Source organism: Jaminaea rosea (genome assembly GCF_003144245.1).
Source record: "Jaminaea rosea strain MCA 5214 unplaced genomic scaffold BDZ90scaffold_12, whole genome shotgun sequence".
In the NCBI taxonomy this organism is placed as follows: domain Eukaryota; kingdom Fungi; phylum Basidiomycota; class Exobasidiomycetes; order Microstromatales; genus Jaminaea; species Jaminaea rosea.
The window spans coordinates 295,854-318,768 of record NW_020289986.1 but is presented as its reverse complement, the minus strand read 5'-3'; the positions used below and the strand labels follow the sequence as shown (position 1 = coordinate 318,768).

General features: G+C 60.3%; 6 protein-coding genes and 1 non-coding gene across 7 annotated transcripts; 4 read left to right on the top strand and 3 right to left on the bottom strand.

Moving 5' to 3' along the window:
- The first annotated feature begins 133 nt into the window (after positions 1 to 133).
- BDZ90DRAFT_233626 (WD40 repeat-like protein) lies at positions 134 to 3,240 on the top strand. Its single transcript, XM_025506697.1, has one exon. It carries the CDS (start codon positions 170 to 172, stop codon positions 3,134 to 3,136), a length of 2,967 nt encoding a protein of 988 aa, XP_025360642.1. The 5' UTR covers positions 134 to 169; the 3' UTR covers positions 3,137 to 3,240.
- A 1,791-nt stretch (positions 3,241 to 5,031) lies between these two features.
- On the bottom strand, positions 5,032 to 6,009 carry BDZ90DRAFT_261806 (MoaC-domain-containing protein; the record flags this gene model as incomplete). The annotated part of the gene is made up of 1 exon (XM_025508414.1): positions 5,032 to 6,009. One exon carries the CDS (start codon positions 6,007 to 6,009, stop codon positions 5,032 to 5,034), a length of 978 nt encoding a protein of 325 aa, XP_025360641.1.
- A 78-nt stretch (positions 6,010 to 6,087) lies between these two features.
- Positions 6,088 to 7,423, bottom strand: BDZ90DRAFT_261805 (molybdenum cofactor biosynthesis prote; the record flags this gene model as incomplete). The annotated part of the gene is made up of 2 exons (XM_025508413.1): positions 6,088 to 7,236; positions 7,301 to 7,423. The coding sequence occupies 2 exons, from the start codon at positions 7,421 to 7,423 to the stop codon at positions 6,088 to 6,090; spliced, it is 1,272 nt and encodes a 423-aa protein (XP_025360640.1).
- A 132-nt stretch (positions 7,424 to 7,555) lies between these two features.
- On the top strand, positions 7,556 to 7,644 carry BDZ90DRAFT_t39. The gene has a single exon. It is a non-coding gene; the product is annotated as a tRNA-Ala (tRNA).
- Positions 7,645 to 7,985: 341 nt separating this feature from the next.
- On the bottom strand, positions 7,986 to 9,300 carry BDZ90DRAFT_246826 (hypothetical protein; the record flags this gene model as incomplete). Its single annotated transcript, XM_025507576.1, has 3 exons — positions 7,986 to 8,423; positions 8,501 to 8,889; positions 8,967 to 9,300. The coding sequence occupies 3 exons, from the start codon at positions 9,298 to 9,300 to the stop codon at positions 7,986 to 7,988; spliced, it is 1,161 nt and encodes a 386-aa protein (XP_025360639.1).
- Positions 9,301 to 10,890: 1,590 nt separating this feature from the next.
- On the top strand, positions 10,891 to 16,555 carry BDZ90DRAFT_254689 (hypothetical protein). The gene is made up of 4 exons (XM_025507832.1): positions 10,891 to 11,200; positions 11,284 to 12,085; positions 12,161 to 13,097; positions 13,164 to 16,555. The coding sequence occupies exons 1-4, from the start codon at positions 11,020 to 11,022 to the stop codon at positions 16,464 to 16,466; spliced, it is 5,223 nt and encodes a 1,740-aa protein (XP_025360638.1). The 5' UTR covers positions 10,891 to 11,019; the 3' UTR covers positions 16,467 to 16,555.
- A 2,361-nt stretch (positions 16,556 to 18,916) lies between these two features.
- On the top strand, positions 18,917 to 22,660 carry BDZ90DRAFT_228025 (hypothetical protein; the record flags this gene model as incomplete). Its single annotated transcript, XM_025504786.1, has 2 exons — positions 18,917 to 22,519; positions 22,559 to 22,660. The coding sequence occupies 2 exons, from the start codon at positions 18,917 to 18,919 to the stop codon at positions 22,658 to 22,660; spliced, it is 3,705 nt and encodes a 1,234-aa protein (XP_025360637.1).
- Between the last annotated feature and the right edge of the window lie 255 nt (positions 22,661 to 22,915).

Below are 22,915 nucleotides of genomic sequence, written 5' to 3'. Positions count from 1 at the left end.
CGCCGTTCAGTCCAATCGACCTGGCGAGACGCTCGGGCCATTTGGATTCGCGTCTCGATGGCGGCGGCCTTCGTCGGCGAGGTACGGCGGACCAAGGAGCGGCGCCTGAGTCTAACCTCTGTCCCTCCCTTTGCTCCCTACTACCACACACTTCGAACTTGTGCCCACGATGGCAGCTGCAGCTGCAGCCTCTTCGACGTCTACGGCTCCATCTGTGCCATCGTTCTCAGCTCCAGAGGGCGCATTTACCCAGACGTCACTCGCAGCCTCCTTCGGCGAGCTGCCATTGAGCGGTCATGCCCTCAACTCAACGGCAGAGTCCAACGCCAACAACAATAGCAACAGCACAGCAGCCTCGCCCTCACCACTTGGGGGTACATCCATGCTCCTCGGGCCAGGCGCGACGATACCAGCTGCCGTCTCCTCGCTATCACCATCCCCGTCCAATCAGACCAACAACCCTGACAGTGTAGCCGCTTCTGCCGGCCCTCCACCGATGCCAGTTAGCCACTTGCCTCTCTCGTGGCGCAAAGAAGTCGGACCGACCATAGAAGCTAGCATGAGTACATGCAGCGTGCCTTGGCCCGGTACGACTGCTCTGAACCCCGAGACCGGCGCCGCCTCCTCGTCGAAGCGTAAAGGAGGGCAGAACGAGTCTGCAGAGGGGAGCACAGCAGCTACTGCCTCCTCATCGGGGGGCAGCAGTACGAATGGTCGTCATTTACAGAGTAAAGGTACAGGCCTGCGTCACAATATCCCGGACCCTGTGATTGAGGGAGCCCTCGTCTCGCAAGGCATAGACGCACCTCCGGCCACGACGACCGGAGGTCAAGGCGGCATCCTCGGCATGTCCTCGCTCGCATCGTACGGATTTCTTCCTACTTCCAATGGTCAAGGCGGAGGGACACTCGATCTGGATCGCCAGCTTTCCATGCTCTCCGTTCGATCAGAGACTGGCCCGGCTTCGTTGTACAAGCCCCCCAAGAATCCGCCTAAGCCAAAGAATGCCGTCCGTCAGTCCAATTCGTCCTTCGTCGTCAAGACACAGATTCACCCTGATCTCAAGGACGTCCTGACTCAGCTGGAGAAGGCCGCTGGAGAAGGTAGCGAGCCCATGGTCTTCACGCAACGCGGCCGCACGCTCTTGTGGCTCGCAGACGCAACAGGGAAACGTGAGCCCCTCGGGCGATTCCTCTTCGCATCCCCACCCTCGGCGCACGATGTCAACCAACTCACCCGCTCCCCCTCCGTTTTGGACGTCATCATCGGTTTCCCCACCGGTGATATTCTGTGGTTAGATGCCCTCGGGCTGCGCTACTCCCGATTCAACAAGGGAGGGCTAGTGACCGACTCGGGCGTGACCAAGATTCGCTGGCTGCCAAGCGCGACCCATCAGGGTCTATTCGTGTCGGCGCATGCGGATGGGACCATGATCGTCTGGGACAGGGAGAGGGAGGATTGTGAGGTGCACAAGGGGTGGAGTCCTCGCAGTTGGAGCGTGAAGCCGAATAGGAGGCAGAGGGAGGCAGTCCAGCGGCTGAGGGAGGGGGCAGGAGGCATTGAGGAGGAAACGGAGGTACAGGCAGCAGCAGCAGCAGCAGCAGGTGCGGGAGCGCGTGGCTCGAGCGAGATGATGGAGGTCCTTGATGGCCCGCCAGACACGCCGACCTCGTCTACACCCGCGCGCAAGAGTACCTTGCCCTCGCTCAGCCTGCCGGCTAATGCCTGGGACCCGAAGCGGAGCATCCTTGTCAGTCGGCCGGGAGCGGACAATGCTACCGTCCTCGCGACATCAGCTGGCGGGATCGCTTCACCAAACAACGAACGCAACGCTATGCCGGGTCTGAGCGGGATGAGTACGCCTGGCTCCACGACTCACCCGGGCGGCGGGGACGAGCCGCCCTCGACTACAGGGTCAAGCCTGCTCAGCCGCGGCCTCGGGTCACAGAGACGCAGAGAGGCCTCTATCTCGCAATCTGGCGCGGGCCCTAACGCAGTTCCCTCTGTCTCCGTAACGGGAAGCGGGGATGAGCCATCCTCCTTGTCTGGCTCCACCACCTTTGAGGCGCCTACGTCCACCTCAACCTCCGCATCGACATGGACCAAGAATCCTCTCACCCACTGGCGCATCTCCGCCTCCTCCCGTCTAAACGACTTTGCCATCTCGCCCGATTTAGGGTGCATAGCTGTAGCTGGCGAGGATGGGCTTCTGAGGATCATCGACTTGACAACTGAGAAGCTGATCGCTTGCCACGCCAGCTACTTCGGGCCCTTCCTCTCCCTTGCATGGAGCCCGGATGGTCGCTTCCTGCTCGCTACGAGCTGCGACGATTTGGTCAGTATCTACCATCCTCGCGATTCTGGCGCGGCGGCTGCGGGAGGCGGGAGCGAGTCTCGTCTCGTTGCTCGATGCGTGGGCCACTCATCTTGGGTGAGGGATGTGGCGTTTGATCCGTACAGGTGGCGTGAGGGGGACAGGACGTATCGGTTCGGGAGCGTAGGTGAGGACGGCAAGGTGTTGCTTTGGGACTTTTCGGGGGCGAGCCTTGCCAGGCCAAAGGGGACGGCCGGCTCAGCGGGAAGAGGCAGGCCAGGTTCAGCCACGGGCGGGCATCACGCAAGTCCGCACGGAGCCCCGCTTCATCGACATGGTCGCAGTAGTAGAGGACACGACTCTCCCGCCGGTGCCGCCCCTCTCGGGGAGGATGATATGCCCGACTCGATCTACCACCCTGCCCCGCCTAGGCAGCAAGTCGCGCAACTCAACCCCATCAGCACTTACCAGGCATCTCAGCTCACGTCCTTGCTTGGGATCCGATTCAGGCCGAGCAACATGTTGCTCTTCTACTCTAACGGGATCATGCAGATCTTTGAGCGACCGACTGTTAAGCTGCTTAGGATAGGGAGCGGACAGACTGATGCGGAGGCGGCCGCAGCGGGAGGAGCTGAGGGTCAGCGATCCACGGATGATGACAAGGCGAAGGCTGGAAAGAAGAAGACTGGAGTCAGTTTTGGTGGGACTCTCAGTCGAGGTATGCGATGGGTGGGAGGGGGACAGGGTGGACCCGCCGGTCCTGACTCGCAGACTGGGAGGGCAGGGGCCAGTAATACCGCACCGGTGGCCATGCTTGGCTGAGCGTCGAGACGAAAGGGCGCATCACCTTGTACATCTTCAGCTCGCTTCATGATAGCACTCTCAATTGTGAGGGCCCGTGCGTGAGAGCGTGAGGGCGAAGCTCGACTCATTTCCCCGCGTTTGTCTGGTCTCGCTTCGCGTCTTCCCTTCCCTTTTTCCTTCCTTCCCCTGTCACGCACCTCCGGCCTTTCTCTCCAACTACATGGCCACGTCTCGAGTAACAGAGCCGCCACGCAGCAATGGCCAGCAGGATCGAGCCACCTCCGCTCTGACATGGGACAAGCTCGCCTTGCGACGCCCCGCGCCATTGACCTTCCGGTTGATACCCTCTGAGCGCTTGCTGCGAAGCCCAGCCTCGTCTCGTCGCTCTACCACCTCAGTGCACAAGCCACTGTACTATCTGACCCCTTGTCTCGCTCTTACGTCGCACACGCTACAAGCCAGTCAGGCTCCACTGCTCCGTCTAATCGACCCGACCCCTTTCTCTCAACCATTCATCTCCCTCTCCTCTCTCTGCCTGCTTCCCCCTCACTCCGCGTCTCCCTTGCGCGTCCTACTCGCTCTCGACCTGCGCAGAGGTCAGCACTGGGAGACTGGACTGCTGGGCGCTGAACCGCTCGAGCCTGGCGAGGTCAAGGCCGGCGGAGAGGTCTGGTTGAGATTGAGCGCCGCGAGGGAGGTGGCGCGACTGCTCGATGTTGAGCGCGAGGCTGAAGCGCTTCTGAGCGAGAGTAAGGCTTGGAGCTTGGATGAGGGGGCGAATCAGCAGATGGTACACAAGTGAGTCGGTCGGTCGGCCAGGCTTCGCAAAGCAAGAAGACGTTGCTGAATGCTCCCCCTCCTTGCCGTCAGCTGGCTTCCCTCCAACCCAACGTTGGCGGCTGCGAGCCTGTCAACGTCCACTCTGCTCTCGCATGACTTTTCGACTCTGTCTCTCATCAAGGCCAAGAATGTAGGCGAAGCGGCAACTTACAGCACGCTGATCTCGGAGGAGCAGCGGCGCGAACTGACAGAGCAATGGCTGGAGGAGGCGAGCAAAGGTGGTTGGAGAGACATCCGTCGAAGGCTGATGAAGTGGACGATCGAGCTGGTGGAGAGGGTGCAGGACGGTGACGAGGAGGAGCTTGATCATGGAGAAGTTCGGACAAGGGAGGGGACGTATGCGCACGCGCAAGAGGAAAGACAAGAACGGATCCTTGAGCTGCTGGTACCTTTGGTCGATGGCGAAGGACACGCCGCTCAACTAGATGAAGTTTCGCCGCTAGACCAGCTACTTTCGGGAGCCGCGCCGAGCCTTCAGAAGGAAGCACACCGTCTTGAGATGCTCTGGCGGCTCGTGGAAGGGACATGTGCGTTGCAGGCGCGACTACGGGCATCAGCGCCGACAGCATCAGCACCAACAGCATCAGCATTAGCAGAGGCTGGAGTGGCCGACTTACATGGCCATGATCACACAAGAGGCATTGAGACAGCCAGCTCGCAAGGGCATCCAGAGAAGGTCTCACCACCGCCAACAACGCCGCAGACCGTAGCAGAGGAGCTGCTTGCGGGGCAGCGGCGTATTGAGGAGCTTCTCAAAGACCTGACGCCGCCAATGCCACCGACATCCGCCATCAAATGCAGCGAGAAGGGCTCGTCGCTTCCAGCATCGAGCATCCCAGGCCCAGCTCAAATTCCAGCCCAATTCCTGCACGTCTCAGTCCCACTCCTCCCACCAGCGAGCATCTCAGGCATCGACGCAAGTATCAAACTCGATATCCATCTGGGTGACGGCGGCAGGGCCTTTGTCTTTGCATTAACCATCATCGCCTTGACAATAGCCCTGTTACACCCGCAGGGTGGCGGGCTTATGGTGACCTAGCCGGAGTGCTGATCCCAGTCTCCTCGCTCAAGCTCTACACATCGCGAACCCAGTCTCCACTCTTTCCGCCACTCTTCCTCACCACCGCGATCTCGCCAACTTCCATCTCCCTCCCCGCCACGCTCTTCAACATATCCCACGCCGTACAAGCCGCAACGCTCACCGCCGTGAGAGCCTCCATCTCCACTCCTGTCGGTCCACGCGTGCTGCACGTCGCCTCAATCAGCACATGAGGGCGAGGTGGTAGCTCCTCAGGGTCGAAATCGTACCCAGGTGGAAGGACGAGCGAGAAGGACAAGTCAACATTATCGAGGGGGACAGTGTGGCAGAGGGGAATCAATTCGGCTGTGCGCTTTGCTGCCAGGATGCCCGAGAGGCGAGCGGTACTGAAGACGGGGCCTTTGCCTGCTGGTGAGGCGATCTCGCCGTCAGAGCTGCTGGCGCCGTCTAGGAGGGGCAGGACGTGAAGAGGGAGGAAGACTTTGCCCATCGCCGTGGCTGTGCGATTCGTTGAGGGCTTGGAGGACACGTCAACCATGCGTGGCTGTGAGGTTGTGGGGTCGAGGTGGGTTAGGCGAGGCTGCGAGGCGGACGCCTCTGTCATTGCCTCAGAATAGCGTTGCTGCTGCGCGGCCGGCGGAGGATGATGAATGCGGGGTGTCGGCGAATAAGACGTCGAATTCATGGCCTGCGCTGCCTTTGTGGGAGGCTGATCGCCACTGAGGCGATCGAGCTTCGAGGTGAAGGCTTGAAGTAGCATCCGCTCCTCAGCGCTGAGGTCTTGGCCATCCACCGAGGACGAAATGGCGTTGGCGCTATCAGGGGAGGACGAGGGCGATGCAGGCGAGGCAGGCGAGGCGCGCGTGGCCTTTTCGCTCCAGCCCTCGACGGACTCGTCAAGCTCGGCCCATGGATTGACATCCTCGTCTTCTGGAGAGCTGCGTTGGAGCAAGGAGCTCGTGTGGAAGAGGCGTCGCCTGCTCGGTGTGGCTGCATGCGACAGCCGTGGCATAGTGCGGGGGCGGGGGCTCCATTGAGGCGAGATTGTCACCCTAGAGAAGTGTGTCATAGAGAGCCCCTCCCCTGGCCCCTAGCCACCGATCCTACTCATTTCCCTGCCCAACCCACCACCAAGACTCCGTCCCTCTGCTGCCTCCCAGATCTCCTTGGGGTCCCTCATCCCCGCGTGCTTGAAATGCTTCCTATCCAGCGCGCCAGAGATCAGCTTGCCCAGGCCCTCGTCATCCACCTGATCGCTCCGCATCGCATCGCGCAGGGAGACCTCCTTGTTCCCAAAGAGGCACACTTTGAGGTTGCCGTCCGCTAGTACTCGTACCCGATTGCAGGTCGAGCAGAAGTGGTCCGTCATGCTTGAGATGAATCCGAACCTGCCCTTGTACCCGCGGATGGCGTAGTGCCGCGTCGTATCGTTTGCCTCATCTACGTGCCGCTGCACTGAGCCCGGTGGATGAGCGGCCTGCACACGCTGTAGCAGCTCAGCAGCGGGGATGAGGGCTTGAGTGGACCAAGCGTTGCTGTTGAAGGGCATGTATTCGATGAAGCGCACATCCAAGTTGCGATGCCGGGTCATCTCGACGAAGGAGGCGACTTCGTCATCGTTCATCCCCTTGATGACTACGACGTTGAGCTTGACCTTGAGCTGCGGGGCGTAGCGGAGCGAGTCGTCGATTGTGGCGAGGACTCTCGCAAGGGTCTTGGGTGACTGGCGGGAGATGGAAGCGAATCGGTCCGGCAGGAGCGAGTCAATGGAGATGTTGACATGCGTGAGGCCGGCTGCCACCAATTCGGGAAGTGATCGAGCGAGAACCAGCCCGTTCGTCGTGATGCCGATACTCTCTAGTCCTTCGCCCCGCAGCGAGTCTAAGTAGCGGACAATGTCCACTAGATCCTTGCGGAGGGTCGGCTCCCCGCCCGTGAGACGGATCTTCTTGACTCCCATCTGAACAAAGACTCGAGCTATCCGCTTCACCTCCTCTGTGCTCAGTAATCGGTCGTCAGGCGTGAGCGGGACACCCTCAGCAGGCATGCAGTAGGTGCAGCGAAAGGAGCAACGCTCAGTGAGGGAGATGCGCAGGTAGCTGTGGTGCCGGGAGTGGGAGTCGACCAATGAAGGAGCAGACTTGGAGGACGATGCGTGAGGTGAGATGGGAGGTGGCAGTGGCGGACGCAGACTATTGCGGTGTTGAGGCTGCTCAGAGTCGATGTATGCTATGCGTTGCTGCGGGGATGATGCGATGGGTGAGCATTTGCAATGGAGAGGTGGAGAGCAAGGGGTAACTCACTTGTACCTTCTGTCGTAGTTGCTTTGCGTTGACTGTTGGAGGAAGTTGTCTTGCCAGTGAAGCTGTAGCGCCTCGTGACGACGAGGCCACGGCCAGCTGCGTTGCCGTCCGTGATGGTATCATGGTGGTGGTGGAGAGATGGGAGGAAGATAGCACGGCGAGTGGCCTAGCCGCCGGCAGCTTGCAGCTCGAGGCGGGGCACCGACAAAACGAGTAAGCTTGCTATATTGTGTACATTGATCTTTTCCGAGTAATGGGCATGTAGCTCAGTGGTAGAGTATGCGCTTCGCAGGTTTATTTTGTGATTCTGCGTGTGGCCATCGGTTCGACTCCGGTCTTGTCCATCTTTTTGCTTCGTCTGCGCTACGGCATGGCGAGGAATCTCCTTTGGTGCTTGCGATCATTGATGGCGAAGGGCAGAGCGCTCGAGCCGTCGTCAACGAGCTTCTGATATCGTAGGAAGGGGCCACACGGGGCGTCGCGCGCGCACGGCGAGGATGAATGCAATGCAGTGGATGAATTCAGAGCAGAGGTATGAACAACAGTGGGTGGAGAAGATGAAACGAGTGGACAAAAGCGGGGAGGGATGAGGGGGGGTATGGCGAGTCCTGCATACGAGGCGAGGCCTTTTCTTGTTGTAGGATTAGTCCGTGATGCGAGCATTATGCTTGGTGTGCTCGCTCACTTAGAGAACCATAGCGGCGCCGACGAGGGCAACGATACCCGCAGCGGCACCGACGACCATCGTAGAGGCAGCGCCAGAAGAAGCATTGTCCCTTGAAGAGCCAGTGGCGGCGGCATTGGCGCCGGAGCTAGCTCCCGTCTGCCTGCCGACGGTCTGCATTCCACTTGAAGATCCTGCAGCAGCAGAGCTGGAAGCAGGAGCGGCGCTGCTTGACGTCTGGAGGCTAGCAGCGAGGAGGAGACCACCGTTGCCGACTGACGACATGGAGGAGCAGCGCGAGCTAGACGGGGCCGGGTGGGGGGCAGGAGTGTTGGGCTGACCCTGGTAGAAGGTAGACCCGTCGTATACGCCTTGGATCATGGCGATGTCACCTTCGCACGACTCGAAGCCTTCGCCGTAGTTGGCGGGAATGTTCCAGGTGCAGCCGAGAACGTCGTACTATCGGGGAGTGGTGGCGAAAGTGGCAAGAAGGTCAGTATTGGATGGCGAGTCGATGTCATGGTCATGCTACTCACGATGTGCTGGCACTGCGCCCTAGCATTGGTACCCCAGCAGGCACGAAGACAGAACTGGTTCCAGCTCATGAAGTTGGTCCACTCGCCGAGTTGGTAGGGAGTGCCCTCATGGCCGGGCACAACAGTCGAGTAAACAACGCCACCGATGGGGTTCATCAGGTCGTCCTCGCCGTGAGGGTCCATCTCGCCTCCAGCGTCGCCCTCGGGGATACCGATGTTGGTGAAGTTACCCTGGCCCGTGACCTGAACGTAGTCCTTGGTCTTGACAAAGTGCACACCAGTGAGGGTGCCCTCGGGAATCAGGCGGGTGCCGTGGTTGCCCTTGGTGCAGTAGGCGACAGCCACGCGCTCGTAGCTGCCGACCTCGGTGCCGGCGACGGGCGGACCCCCTGTACGAGCAAGAGAAGAGTACATGCGTCAGCGTCTGAAGGGCAAATGTTCATGCTGTCTGCTAGGGGCTACGCACAGATACACCAGTCATCCACAGCGTTGATCCACGCCGTTTGGCAGGTGGCGTTGGCATTCCACGACCCATCTGCCTGCAAGCAGCGGTTGTAACCAGACTGGTCCCATTGGTATCCAGACTCGGTCGGCTTGCCACGGTCGTCGCCCATGTACCTGTCGGGGAGGGCGCTGTAGGCGTAGGTGGGCTTGGGTTGCCACTGCTCCCACGACTTGGTGGGCTGGTTGAACGACTGGCCCGACGCAGCAGAGGGGTTGCCCGTCTGCGCTGAGGCGCCACGGAGGGCTGCGCCCAGAGTGATGGCCGTGGCGATGATGGAGAGGGAGGAGTGGACCATGGTGAGTGAGGATGAGCGGGAGCGGGAGGAGGAAGAGAAGGTCGAGGGTGAGTAGGATGGGGAGGAAGTCAAGATGAGACGCCGACTTGGTTCGCACACGACCCTTTGAAGAGCGGGCCAAGGAGGGGTCCTCAGTGGGCGATGTTTGGGCGGACTCTCAACAAGTGGCCTACGATTACGACGGCCGTGACCACAGTTCGCCGAGGGGCTCCTCCTCACGACGTGGTGCTGCATCAAACTTCTCTCCTAATGCTCTCGGAAGCAAGTCGCCATGCCGCCAGAGGGGTTGAGCGCATCGCATCAAGTGCATGGTGGCTGCTGCTGGATCTCTTGGCGGTGGCACCGATTTGGAGGACGGAAGATCAACCTGGAGCACCGGGCAACAGATACTCCCGTCTATCGCCCACCGACTCCTCCTCTTTCCTCAGCCTTCGCGTCGGTCACCTGCTTGCATCGCATCTAGCTTGTGGCTAGCAGCACCCTCTCTGTTCCTCCTTCTCTGTCGTGTCTCTTCTCCTCGGAATTGCGCATCTCAGGCCCAGAATCGGGTGGTCAAGACATGGCTTGGCAGACGGCGACGGAGGTCTCATTGGCGTGTCTTGACAGCATCCATGTGCGCCTGTCGCTGGAATTCCAGCCAGGAGAGAAAGAAAGGAGGTGGCGAGGCACATCGAGCTTGCTGTGCTTGGTTGCGCGCGGGTCCAGCCAATCGTCCATGGCTTGTTGTCGTCTAGTGCTCTCGCGTCGCAGGCGCTTCTTTCTCCCCGACGCGGACCAGAAAAAGAAGAGCAGCAAGCGGCGAAGGGCGCGACCAAGCACGAGCAGCGCCATGGCGCGGGGCGTGAGCTCGAGCTTGCCTGAGTAGAGGCGATAATTTGGCTTGGCAACTATTCGCAGCAGCCAGCGGCGAGCGGCGAGCGGCGAGCGATTGAGGAGCACAAGGATAACGTGAGCAGCAGCTACGCAGCACTATACACTTGAACACTCTGGTAGACGAGCAGCGGAAGAAGGATGAGCAGAAGGATGAGGCACAGTAAGAGCAAGTGAGAGAAGAGAGAGCGGCGTGTTCCGGCCGGCCGGGATAGCGTTGAGCCACGGGCGCCACGGTCATGGCAACTCCCGACCGATGAGCGGCGATCGTCGCCCAGAGAGGCGAAGCATGACACTGGCCTGGCGACTAGAGTGCCGTCACGAGCTCGATGCCATCTCTGTCCACCGTGGCCGTTGGACATGGTGAGTCGGGCCCGCTGCGAGCCTCACCGTCGGCGACGTCGTCCCTTTAATCTAATCGCCTTTTGAAGAGTATGTGGAATGGAGCGGCTGCCATTCGCATTGACGTGTGCTGCTCAAAGTTTCATGCGTGGAAGGGTCAATGACACGACGCTAGAGGAGACTTTGGATCAGAGATCAATTGGGAGGTTGGAGTTCAGATAAAACCACGTGGCATGGCCATGGCCGCCCTTCCGCCCGTCAGCCCTCGCTCGCGTGGCGGCGGACGGACGGAGAGAGGGCGACAATCCACTTGGCCGTGGCCGCCGGCTTCGTCGCAACGTCGTGGTCTGTTCCGTCATCGAGCTCCTCCCTCCCTCCCTCATCGATCCTCGCTCACCAGCGGCGTTGCGCTTGCCATCCGCGACCTCTCGCCACCGAAGCGACTCGGCGTCTGGCATCTCCGCGCTGGCAAGCATTCGGCAAGAAGTCTGGCGCCATTGGCGCGAGATGGCCGCTCCGTCGTCGTCGACATTGACGCCGTCTCCTCGCGGCTTCACTGTCAGCCATCAAAAGGTCGCCCTCGAGCTCGGTCTCGATGATGGCGCTATCCTTGGCGGCTACACAGACATCACGATCATTCCAACCGATCGTAACCTGCGCACAGTCTATCTCAATTCGAGGCAATGCAGTGCGTTGGCGCAAGTGTCCCTTCATTTGAGTCCTGCTCAGCATCTGAACATCCTCTTTGTCCTCCCATCCGCTTCTCATCAGGAATCTCTGCCGTGACTTGTAGTGGTCACAAGGCTGACTTTGCTCTCCGAGATGACCTTACTGGCGTCGGCATCGCCGATTCGCGCGACGTGCATCTCTTTCCCTCGCTCAAGCGCAAGCTCTATGCCTTTGCAAGCGACGGACAGGGTGGAGAGCTGAGCATCGCCTTGCCTGCTGAAGTTCAGTCATCCCTCACTGGGACCATTGATGCTCCTACACCCGGTGGCGGTTCAACCCTCGACCTGGCGCCCATCAATCTTCGGATCCACTACACCTTGCACGACCCCATCGACGGCATACATCGCGTCACGCCCAGCGCCGAAGCGCCATGGAGGCAGGCTCATCTCTACACTAGCCCGACATGCTTCGATTTTTCGCGCTGCTGGGTCCCTTGCGTGGATAGCCTCTGGGAGAGGAATACGTGGGAGTTCGAGTTCGTCGTTCCGGCAAAGAAGGACGGCCAGGAGGTCGTGGTCGCCTGCGCGGGAGATCTCGTCGAAAGAGTGACCCATCCGCATCATTCTGGCAAGGTCATTTATAGCTTCGTACAAGCGGCGCCCACGTCGGTACACCACATCGCTTTTGCGGCTGGATGCTTCGAGGTTATCGACCTGGGGGCGGCAACGAAGCCGGTGACCACCGGCAGCAGTGGCGGAAGGAAGGCGGTTGCAGCAGCTACGGCGGTCGACGATGCGAGCGAGGTTCAGCTCCTTGCCTTCTGCTTGCCGGGGCGAGAGGCAGACGTACCCTCTTCATGTCGAGTGGTCAGACAGGCGCTAGACTTCTACAGTCGGGAGTTTGGGTGAGCAGCGCAGCCAAGAGCAGAATGAGAGATCAGAGCCACTCTTGCTGACCTTTCCCTTCCACTCGCACACAGTTCATACCCATTCGGCTCGTACAAGCTCATCTTCGTCGAAGACACAGTGACCGATGTGCACAATGCCGCGTCAATGGGCGTCTTTTCGTCAGACCTGCTTCACCCAGCCTCTGTCATCGACCAAGCCCTCGAGACTCGCCAACACCTCTCCCATGCCTTGGCTACCCAGTGGGTCGGCATCAACATCATTCAGCGGACGTGGTCGGATACTTGGCTCATCAATGGCCTCAATCTCTACATCGCCGGCCTGTTCTGGCGGCGTCTCATGGGCAATAATGAGTACCGCTTCCGCTTGCGCAAAGATTGCGATCGAGTCTGCGCCTGGGACATCGGCATGCCTCCTCTTTGTCAAACTGGCGCAATCGAGCCACCAGATGCCTCGCTCCTTCCCTTCATCAACCTCAAGGCGCCTTTGGTCCTTCATATCCTCGACCGCCGGCTGTGCAAGGCAGGAGCCTCCCTCGGCCTAGGTCGCGTCATACCCAAGGTCTTCCTGCAGGCCATTACGGGTGAGCTGCCCAACAACTCTCTCAGCACGTCGAGCTTCCTCCGTACTTGTCGCAAAGTCAGCGGTGTCGATCTCCGCATCTTTGTCGACCAGTGGATCTACGGCAGCGGATGCCCACGCTTCTTCATCAACTCGCACTTCAATCGCAAGAAGTTGACGATCGAGATCCATGTGCGGCAAGAGAGCCCCTCATGGCAATTTGCCCAATACCGGCCAGAGCTCGCTGCGGGGTCGAATCCGGTCAAGCTCTTCGATGGGCAGATGACGATTCGTATCCACGAAGCAGACGGCAGGCCATACGAGCACGTTCTCGATATACGCCAGCCGCAGAAGCGATTCGACGTCCCGTTCAATACCAAGTACAAGCGAGTGAGGAGGAATACCAAGCGATTTCAGGCCCGTCAAGCGGCGGCCGTAGCAGCAGCAGAGGTGAGTAGGCGCGGGACCTGCAAGCTGTTGAGAGATCGATCCACTGATATCAGGCCACATTCGTAGGGAGACCGCGATGCAGCCGAGGCTATTGGCATGATTGACCTCGGCTTCAGTCTTGCCCTCTGGGAGAATGAGGAGCAGCGCGAGACATGGAAGGTAGCCGACTGGACCGAAGACGACGAGGACATAATGTCTCAAGCCGCCTACGAGTGGATCCGCATGGACTCGGAATTTGAATGGATCGCCTCGCTACACGTCGACCAGCCGGACTTTATGTGGGTCTCGCAGCTTCAACGAGATCGCGACGTGGTTGCGCAGCTTCAGGCGGTGCAGGCGCTGGCGCAGATGCCCAACGCTATCTCGTCGTCGATGCTTACCAGAACGGTGCTCGTCCACAAGTACTTCTATCGGATCCGCACCGAAGCCTGCCATGCGCTCGTCAACTGCGCCATCCCTCAGCTGGGCTACCTCGGGCTCTTCCACCTGCTCATGCTCTTCCGCACCAGCTTCTGCATCGACGTGCCCGCCGACAAGACGGACGCTGGGAGTGGAGCGCTGGATATGGTCTGCATCCCTCGGGCGAATGACTTCTCTGATCCTGCAGAGTACTTTGTCAAGCGCGCAATGGTCCATGCCATCAGCCGAGTGCGCAACGAGCGAGGGAGGACGTTGCCTCAAGTCAAACGGCTCCTCGTCAACCTGCTGCGCTACAACGACAATTCCACGAACCGCTTCGCCGACGATCACTACGTCGCCGGGCTCATCTCAACGCTAGCATCAGCCTTTGTACCCGTCGAGTCACCCGCCTTCGGAGGCTTTGTTCCTGCAAACGAAGACCCAGATGCAAGAGATGACACCGTCCTATTCGAGTCGTCTTGCGCAGAAGTTGCCCGACTGCAAGAGCTCGACAAGCTCGTGCCATCATTTCACAACGTCGTCTCCCTGGCGTGCCTCGATTGGCATGCAGCCATGGTTCTCTCTCAGCAGCTGCCACTGGATCTCGCCCTCTTCCTCTCATATACGCAGCAGGGCTCCTTCACCCCACTCCGCATCGCTGCTCTCAATCACTTGCTCATACTCAGCGGCCTCAAGCATCGCGTCGTGGTGCGCTACCTCTTCTCTGTGCTACAGACGGACGAGAGTCGTCTTGTCAAGCGATCGCTGGCGAAGGCCATCTGCGAGGGGCTGGCCATTGCTGTTGCCCTCGGCGATGTCTCGGGCTCGTCCAGCAGTAGCAGCAGGACGGGCGATACGCTTCTCGAAGAGTCGTACGGCAGCGATGCGCAGGCTGCAGATCGAGCCAGGGAGAAGGAGATGGAGGGTGCGTTGCGCAGCCTGAGAAGGGAGGTGGGAAGATCAGCCGCGGTGCGAGAGGGCTTTCTTGGCGCGCTGCTCGCCGCAGACGTAGATTCGGAGGAGCGCTGGGCGTTGATCAAGCTCGCCGAGCTGCTCTTCAAGCCAGCTGAGGAGCAGGAGCTGCCACTAGAGCAAGAGCTCAAGGTACGAGCCAGAGTGGCGCCAGCGGTCACCAACAACGACACCAACAACGAGGACGGTGCTCCCTCAGCTGTGTCGAAGATCAAGCTCGTCAGCCGTACGGAACCGGCATCACCTGCCGCCGCCACGCCAGCTCGCGTCGCTTTCGAAGAGGCCGACCTACCGGCGGAGCCCGCACGCAAGCCCGCTCCAACGCTCAAGGTCAAGAAGCCCAAGCCTGTCGCTCAAGCCCAAGCAGCGGGCATGACCCACGCCGACCTCACCGCCTGCCGAAATGCTCTCAAGAAGCTTCAGACGAACAAGAATGCACCGCTTTTCGTCAATCCCGTCGATCCAGTGCGAGATGGTGCACCAGACTATCACAAGGTGATCCGCGACCCAATGGACCTTAGCACGATGGGAAACAAGCTCGAGGCTGGTCTCTACGCGGACCGCTTCGCCTTCGAGAAGGACTTTGAGCTCCTCGTCCGCAATGCAAAGACGTACACGCCCGACCCTCGGGCGTTTGTATGGAAGGCGGCAGACGCGCTCGAGAAGAGCTTCCAGGCGCTTTGGGCGAGGACGAACAAGACACTGGAGCAAGCGGCGGCTAAGGCGAGAGGAGAGGCACAAGAGACTACGCCCATTGAGGTTTCGGCCAGCGCGACGCCCAGTGCAGGCGACACGATGGCACCTCCTCCTGTGCCGGCGAGGAGCACTGCAATTGCGTCGCCGATTGCGCCGGTCGCTGTGGCATCGCCTGCTCCGGCGCCGGCACCGTCCTCCAGTGCTGCTGCCACCTCGACGCCCAAGCCGCTCGGCCTCAAGCTGAAGCTCAAGTCAAAGAGCAGCGCGGCCGATAGTCCATCAGCTGCTTCTAGCTCTCCTGCTCCGGCGGAGAAGAAGGCACCGCCAGCACCAAGGCCAGTTGCCCAGCTCAATGGCAGCGACAACGCCAATGTATCATCACCAGCCGCGGCAACTTCTTCTCCCGCATCCACCTCCTCATCCTACACGCCCATCGACCCAGGGCCAGACCCGATCCCACTCTCGCTCAACGAGCCGCTCCGTCCTCACCTCAAACAGTGCCGCACGCTTCTGGCCAACCTGCGCAAGATCCCTGAATCCATCCTCTTCGTCTCCCCAGTCGACGCAGCTATCGCTCCAGGGTACTACGACGTTGTCCACCATCCGATGGACCTGAGTACGATTGAGACGATGCTGAACGATGGGCAATACAAGACCATGGACGCATTCGCAAGGGATGTCGAGCAGGTCTGGAGCAATGCCTACATCTATGCGGATCTGACCGCCGTCAGCTACGCTGAGGTGCTGAGGGCCGCTTTCAGGAAGAGGGAGTGGCCGCGCGCGCTGATTAGGAGGCTGGATTACGCGGAGAAGAGGGCGCTTCAAGGATTGATGGGAAAGATGAAGACGAGAGCAGAAGCCGGACTCTTCTGGCAGTCCGTGGCGGATATCGTGGCCGTCCTCCCGCATTACTTTGATGTGGTGCCGAGGGAGAAGGCGAGAGACTTAGGCATGATAAGTGAGAAGATCAAGGCGAGCCCCACGCTTTCTGCGGCTTCGTCTGGAGATGCAGCTCCTGCTGACGGGGCGAACGCATCCGCTTACTACACGGGCGTGGCCGATGTGGCAGCGGACGTTGCCCTAATGCTGAGCAATGCGCGGGGCTTCAATGTGGGCAACGAGGCCGTGCTGGGCATGGTGGATGAGTTCGAAAAGACGTGGAATCGCGAATGGAAGAGTACCATGGCGCAGCTTGAGGCTGGACCAAGCGCGAGTGGTACGGGAGGTGCTGGGGGTAACAAGAAGAGGAAGGAGGAGAGGGCGGATAGCGCCGGTGCTGCGGGAAAGAAAGCCAAGAGCTAGCCGTGAATGCAGGTCAGCAAGGGAGCTCGAGATATGCTCAGCCACTGCATAATCAATATGAGGACTACAATCGGGCACTTTGCTCATCCATTATCGAGGTCTCTGCTCGTAGCGCGTTTCGTGAGCGGTTCCTCATCGTAGCCGGCTGAGCTTCGCTGTCTTCAGGATATCCCGCGGCACCCTCTTCACGTCGCGCTCCTTAATTGACGCGCCTCGACGCGACCTTGAACTCCGAAGGGACGCCGCGAAGGATCGTCGCCTCTGCCGTCCCCCAAGCTCCGCACCCCGCTGCCAGCACCGGCAGCTCGCTACGACTCTCGCGAGGCATTGAAAGGTCTAGGTCTCTCGTTGCTGCAAGGTCCTGTTCCCACCCGTAAGCAACACGCCGAGATAGCTGCGTGATGTGATGAGCGAGGAGCAGGGTGATGCAAGAAGTGACACAAACGAGGGCGGTTGAGAGCGAGAGCGAGACGAGCGAGGTAGGCAGAGACCCTGCTGAGACAGATTCCAGCTGCGAGCAGCGAACCCCTGGCGTAAACTACCCCGCAATGGCGAGCAATGGCAGCGAGTACAAGCGGGAACCTCTCGCCTCCCTCTTTGATCTTCTCACGAGATAGGGGGACTCGATGAGGGCAAGGCGAAGCTACCTCTTGACTTTCGTCGCTTCGATTAGGCGGAGGCCGGTCGCCTCTCTTTCGTCCCGCGCTCGGACCTTGGGGAGAGGTGAAATGAAAAGCTAAAACTGGTGGAGCACAATCGTTTCCCCGCTTGACTGGCGGATGTTCGGGAGGAAGCAGGGGATTGTAGCTGTCAAGGAGAAGAAGCACCCTTCGAACGGCTGTTCACCTCTCGGATCGAGGGATGGCCCAACCTTGCGGTGCATGCTGCTCGACACTCGCAATTGTCGATAGGTGCAGCGGCACGCGCTCATTGCCACATTGGCGTGGCGCTGAATGGCCGCGAAAGATTTACAGTAGCAGCTTGGCTTGCTCCGCCGTAGTTTGGCCGTCTAGTTGCCCGCCTCGTGACGGACAAGGCACGCCGAGAAGTTCTGGCCAGCCCCTCCCCAATCCTGGCATTCGTCTTCGTACGTATCGTCCGATGATCGGGCGGAGGCGGACGTCGCTACGGCTGCTCACACCGAGCGATGTGGGAATGAAGAGCTTATCCATCATTGCGCCGCCAGTGGCAGGGTGCGAGGTTGAGTCGAATGTCTGTCTACCGTACAGCGGCCTATCCGGGCGGGCGGCTTAGCTGCTGCAAGAGCGCGTATGTGTGGCTGCGCCTTTCAATTCAGGAAGGTCCGCCGACGGGACCCCCGCCTAGCCACCAGCCCAGCGAGAAGAGGCCGGCTTCTTTGTAGCTTGGACAGCGAGGCAAGGCGGGGCATCTCTCGGGAGCATCGTGGTGTAATTCGAATCGTCGGTCTTCTCATTCGTAGTCGCCTGAGGTTGAGTCTGGGCACCATCACAATCGCGCACCTCGGGACGCCCGGCACGCTCAGACGAGGAGAAGACGCTGGCTCCAAACTCAGACGACGCACGACTAGGCAAGCAGGCAGGCAGGGCAGGCAGGTCTCGCACGATCAGCACTGCGACCTCACACGCCTTGTCTCGAACACCTTCTTACCATCACCATCGTCCTCATCGATTGGCAACGACATCATCAGCACCGAGGTCCTGAAAAAGCAACCATCGACGCAATCTCGAGCCGCCTGCCTGCCTGCCTCGCTCGACTTGCATAGAGCGCCGCTTGGCTCCTCCCGCCGCCTCCGCCGCCGCTAGAGGAACTGGATCGCTTGCCGCTTTAGCCTGGCTAGGTGCCTCTGGCTGCTGCTTCCTCCTTTGTCCCGCCGTCCATTTCATTCTTTCTTTCACTCATTCGCTCGTTTCAAGCGCCCATCTCGACCACTGTTTCTCGTCACATCTTCAACCGGTCAAGCACTACGGCACTGCGACCACGGCTCCCTTCGCTCTGCACGAAGTTGCACCAACCCGCACCAGCACCCGCATTCTCGACCCTGATCTCCTTTGGGCTGTCACATTACGCCCAGCTTCAATCTCGACGCAGTCTTTGTTCGCTGCACCGGCCCGTCACTGCGCACGACTCTGCACGCACGCCCAGCTGCTACTTTCCAACACTACCGTCCTTCGCAACTTTTTCAATCCTCACTTCCCGACGAACAAAGCAGCAACGCCAACGGCCAAAAGACAACAACGGCATCGGCCTCTATCAGCTTGCTGAGTCCATCAAGGGCCGACGGCAGTCGAGACGCCTGTGCACAACCGCAGCTGCATCATTCGCCCAAAGAGCTTCGCAAGAGCATCGCAGCAAGGCTTCAGCCCTCCATAGCACCACCTTGACCTCCGTCTTCCTCCTCTTCCTCCTCACCAACGCACAATCCTCACTCACTGTCGCCTTAGCCTTTGCAGCCCTCTCTGCTCGCCTCGATGCAGACCTTTTACTCGCCGATGCCACCAAGTCACAAGTCAGCCGTCGCATCGAGATTAGCCAACAACAGCAGCCAAAAGCCATCAACAGTTCCCATGCAGCAATTCGATAACAAGGGGCCCTGCTCACCAACGAAGCGCTTCGACAATTTGCCGTCGGTAGGGGACGACCAGCAGCATGATGACCTCCTCCTCCTCAATGACGCAGCCGCTGTCCTCCAGACGCCAAGGCGTGGACGCAGGGTGGGAGGTGTCGAGATGGGCTGGCAGAGTCCTTCGCGCAATGTAGACGTGAACCAGCCGACGAGCGTCACGCCAAAGAAGCGCAGCAGGTCGTCCCTTGCCGGGCCTTCAGTGCCAAGACGATCACAAGGAGGATCCGCCGCACGCAACACCCTCTGCGACGATGCAGGCTATGCAAGCGTTGCCGTTCTAGGATCAGCAGCTGGTCATCATCGCAGCCCCTCGGCCGTCTCTTCTTCGCCCAGCTTTGCAGCACCACCCACCGCACCGGCACGGTACGACCACCTGGCTGCATTCAGAGACCCTCGTCCAGATGAAGCAGGGCCCTCTTCAGCACCGTACCGCCCTTCACATCAATCGCTCGTCGCCGTAGAAGTGCAAGGCATGGGAAGAGTGGCCGTCGAGCCCCACGTTGCGGTCCAACTGGGAGCACTCAGCGAGCAAGAGGTACGAGCATCGATGACTTCCTCGTCAGAGGGATCAAAGAACTCCAACGACGGCCTTTCATCGGACAGCCATTACTCGACGACCTCGTCCGCCACCAGCCTCGAGACGCCATCGTGCATCGACCCCAGCCCCAGCTTCTCCCTCGCCAGCCATTTCCCTGCAAGCGAGGATGGCTCGCCCTCATTACGCAACGCAGCCAAGTTTGGTCCCGCACTCATGCCCAGGAAGCCCAAGCTTCAGACAAGCAACGGCAAGTCAAGCGACGTCCCGCACGAGCTTCTGGATCGCATCAATTCCTTCAAGGACCGCATTCTCGCCACGCCGGCTCGCCCTTCGACATCTGCAACCATGCCTCTGATATGCGCAACAGCTCCACGTCTGGGCGGACACTCTCGCGCACTCGCACCGCGCCTCCCTCACCTTGACTGGCCCGATTCCCCCACTGGTCCCTGGGCCGCAGCAGCCAGCCACACCAAGAAGAGTGAAGATGCCCGCCTGGACGTGGTAAGCAGCTGGCTGGATGTGGTAGACGACGAGTACGCCTCAGACCCCGAGCTCTCTAAGCCCAGTGTCCGCGCTCTCCACCACCACCCCATGGTTGCCAAGGTGCTCAGGGAACGTGCCAGGAAAGAGGCAGCAGCGGCTGCGGCTGCACTGGAGGCTGCTGCACCGAAGCCGAAGAAGAGGGGCAGGAAGACCAACGCGGAGAGGGAGAGAATTCGCCTAGAAAAGCTGGAACAAGAACGTCGCCAGGCACGTAGAGAGCAGAGGATGTTGCTCAAGAACACCTCATCCTCCTCATCTCGTCGCCTGCATGCGACAACCGGAACGCACCACACCACTCCCTCGTCTCTCAGTCACTCCGTCGTACTCAGCTCTGGCGGCGCACTGTCCGATATCGGCTCCACGGCCTCGTCAGTCTTGGACTGCTCGTGTGGCCTACAGGACGAAGACACGCCTATGGTGCGCTGCGACTCGTGCCGGCGTTGGTACCATATGCAGTGCGCTGGAGTCGGACTCAACGAGGAATTGGGAGAGACGTGGTATTGTGTGGCTTGCGAGGCTGATGAGGCTAGTCTGATTGAGGGCTTTGGCTCGACTGTCCCCTCCTCTGCGTGGAGAAGGAGGAGTGTACTGGCCCCGGCGGACCTCTTCTCACCAGCCAGCGCAGCAGCTATGCGCACCGGTCGAGTTCGTGGTCCCCCCTCGACTGGGGGCAGCTTCGCTTCCTCTACCACTCCAACATTGCTCAGCGCCTCGGCCAGCCTTCCGGCCTTTCCCCGTACGTACGGCACACACGTTGGGGTCGAGACGCCCTCACTTCGCACGAGAGGCGGTGCAGCAGCAGCTGCTTCAGGCGACTCATCCTCCATCCCTGTGTTCACCCACCCACCCTCGGCCGGTGAATCGCCATCCGCCTTCGCCCTCGGAGCGGGAGCCAGATCCGCTTCTGGCCTGCCCTTCTCTTCGGCCCTTGCACTGGCGCCGAGCCCGCAGATGGATGCTGCTGCGGAGGGAATGGTTCGCCCGATTGCTGGTAGGGCGCGAGCGAGCAGGACGGGCTGCTATGCGGTGGAGCCCAGCTCGCCGCTTGATAGGAAGTCGACGGCGACGATGGCCCCCACTGCTCCTGCTACCACGGGCAGATGGAGGACGCCAAGCTACGGTGGAAGCGGTGCAGCCAGACTCTCTCACTCCCGCGGGCGCGCAGGCAAAGCTTCGGCTTCCGCAGCTCACGAAGGCGGCATTGTCTCCTCGGAGGATGAACAGGACGACAACGACGACGTCTCTCGCCACGTCCAATTCAGTCCCAGCATCTTCACCCACTCTTCAAAATCGGAGTGGGACCTGTCCTCGCTCCACGCGCGACGCAACAGCAATTGGTTGCATAATCCGCGTCACGCAGCTCCTGCCCGCACTCCTTCCCCTACGAGGCCATCGGCGCACCTTGTCACCACGCCCAGTCGTGGGGCGGCAAGGGACTCAGACGATGTTTTCTCTACTCCGTCGCGACACTTGCCAGGCAGTGCCTTCTGGGGTTCAAGGAACCCGGCCGCTGCGGCTGGTATCGGCGCCATTGGTGGACCCTCTACGCCTGGCTCCATGCTGGGCACGCCGCGCAACTCGGTTCATCACCAGCAGAGCCATGGAGCAGCGGCCGTTGGCCTGCAAACGCCCTCGCGCTCCACCCGCCGTAGAGAATCCTCAGCTTGGGGTCTCAGCTTGGCTACCACGCCCGGCAGTGTGGGCGGGCGCGGAGTTGACTCTCATCTTCTCGGCGTCGAGACCTCCGGCGGACTGCATGGGGGCGCTGGAAGCATGGTGTTCAGCAGCGTGGGCCGAGATGGCCAACACGGCGCACTTGTGGACCTGCTTGGCGGGATCGATTTCCCTCAAGCCCACTGGAATGCCGACTCTCCAGGCACTGGGAGCCCGACCTTGTCTGCTCGCAAGCCGACCACGTCGTCCCCTGCGAGGAAGAGGGACAATGCTGCTGGCGTGAGCATGCTGGGCTCACAGGCTTCCACCTCTTCCGTCCGCTCCACACCCACTCGCCAACAACCTCCTCGATCAGGAGGCAGTGCAAGGAAGCACGCTCATTTCATCTCTGGACCGGGGGCCGAGCTGAGGTCCTCTGACTTTGACGACGATGGAGATGGATTGGACGAGGACGACAATCAGGACATTCCGTCCAGCAGCCCATATCTCCGTACACCGTCGATGGAACTGTATCGACGCCCTTCTGGACCCAGCACCAGCGGAGGTGGAGCCCTATCGCCTGGTTCGCCCACTCCCAACCGAAAGGCAGCAGCCGCAAAGGGGTCGACCTCCTCTACGCGTCTTGCGCCTGGACCGATCCTCAAACATAGCGCAGCAGCGGCCGCAAAGCAAGGAGACAATGCCGTGGACGAGGTAAGCGGCGCTTCACCCTCACCGCAGCGTTTTCGCCAGGTATCGGCGAATACCGCATCGATGAATGCGGGCGATGCGCGCAACCTTGGGCTTGGGTTTAACATGGAGGAGATCAATGAGTATTACGATTTTGTGGAGTGAGCGGCTCGAGAGGGCAACAGGGCGTGCGGTAGGGGGATAGAGGGGGACCGAAGCACTGTCAGAGGTGACCAGGAAACGCCAGTAGGGCAACCAGGAAGCAGTAAGAACCAGTTAGAGCGGAAGTAGCAGCCGCGCTTGGCACGCATCGAGCATCGCAGTCAGCACGCACCAGCACCAGCACCCGTATCATCATCACTAAGCATCTCGTTGAGTTTCGCCCGCGATCTCTTTTCATCTTCAGCCTCGCACATCCCA

Bases quoted from the DNA above. Each gene is read 5' to 3' on its own strand.
- BDZ90DRAFT_233626 (XM_025506697.1), top strand. From the start codon at position 170: ATGGCAGCTGCAGCTGCAGCCTCTTCGACGTCTACGGCTCCATCTGTG.
- BDZ90DRAFT_254689 (XM_025507832.1), top strand. From the start codon at position 11,020: ATGGCCGCTCCGTCGTCGTCGACATTGACGCCGTCTCCTCGCGGCTTC. The intron at 11,201-11,283 runs GTGCGTTGGCGC...GCTTCTCATCAG, and splicing joins TCTCAATTCGAGGCAATGCA to GAATCTCTGCCGTGACTTGT. The intron at 13,098-13,163 runs GTGAGTAGGCGC...CCACATTCGTAG, and splicing joins CGGCCGTAGCAGCAGCAGAG to GGAGACCGCGATGCAGCCGA.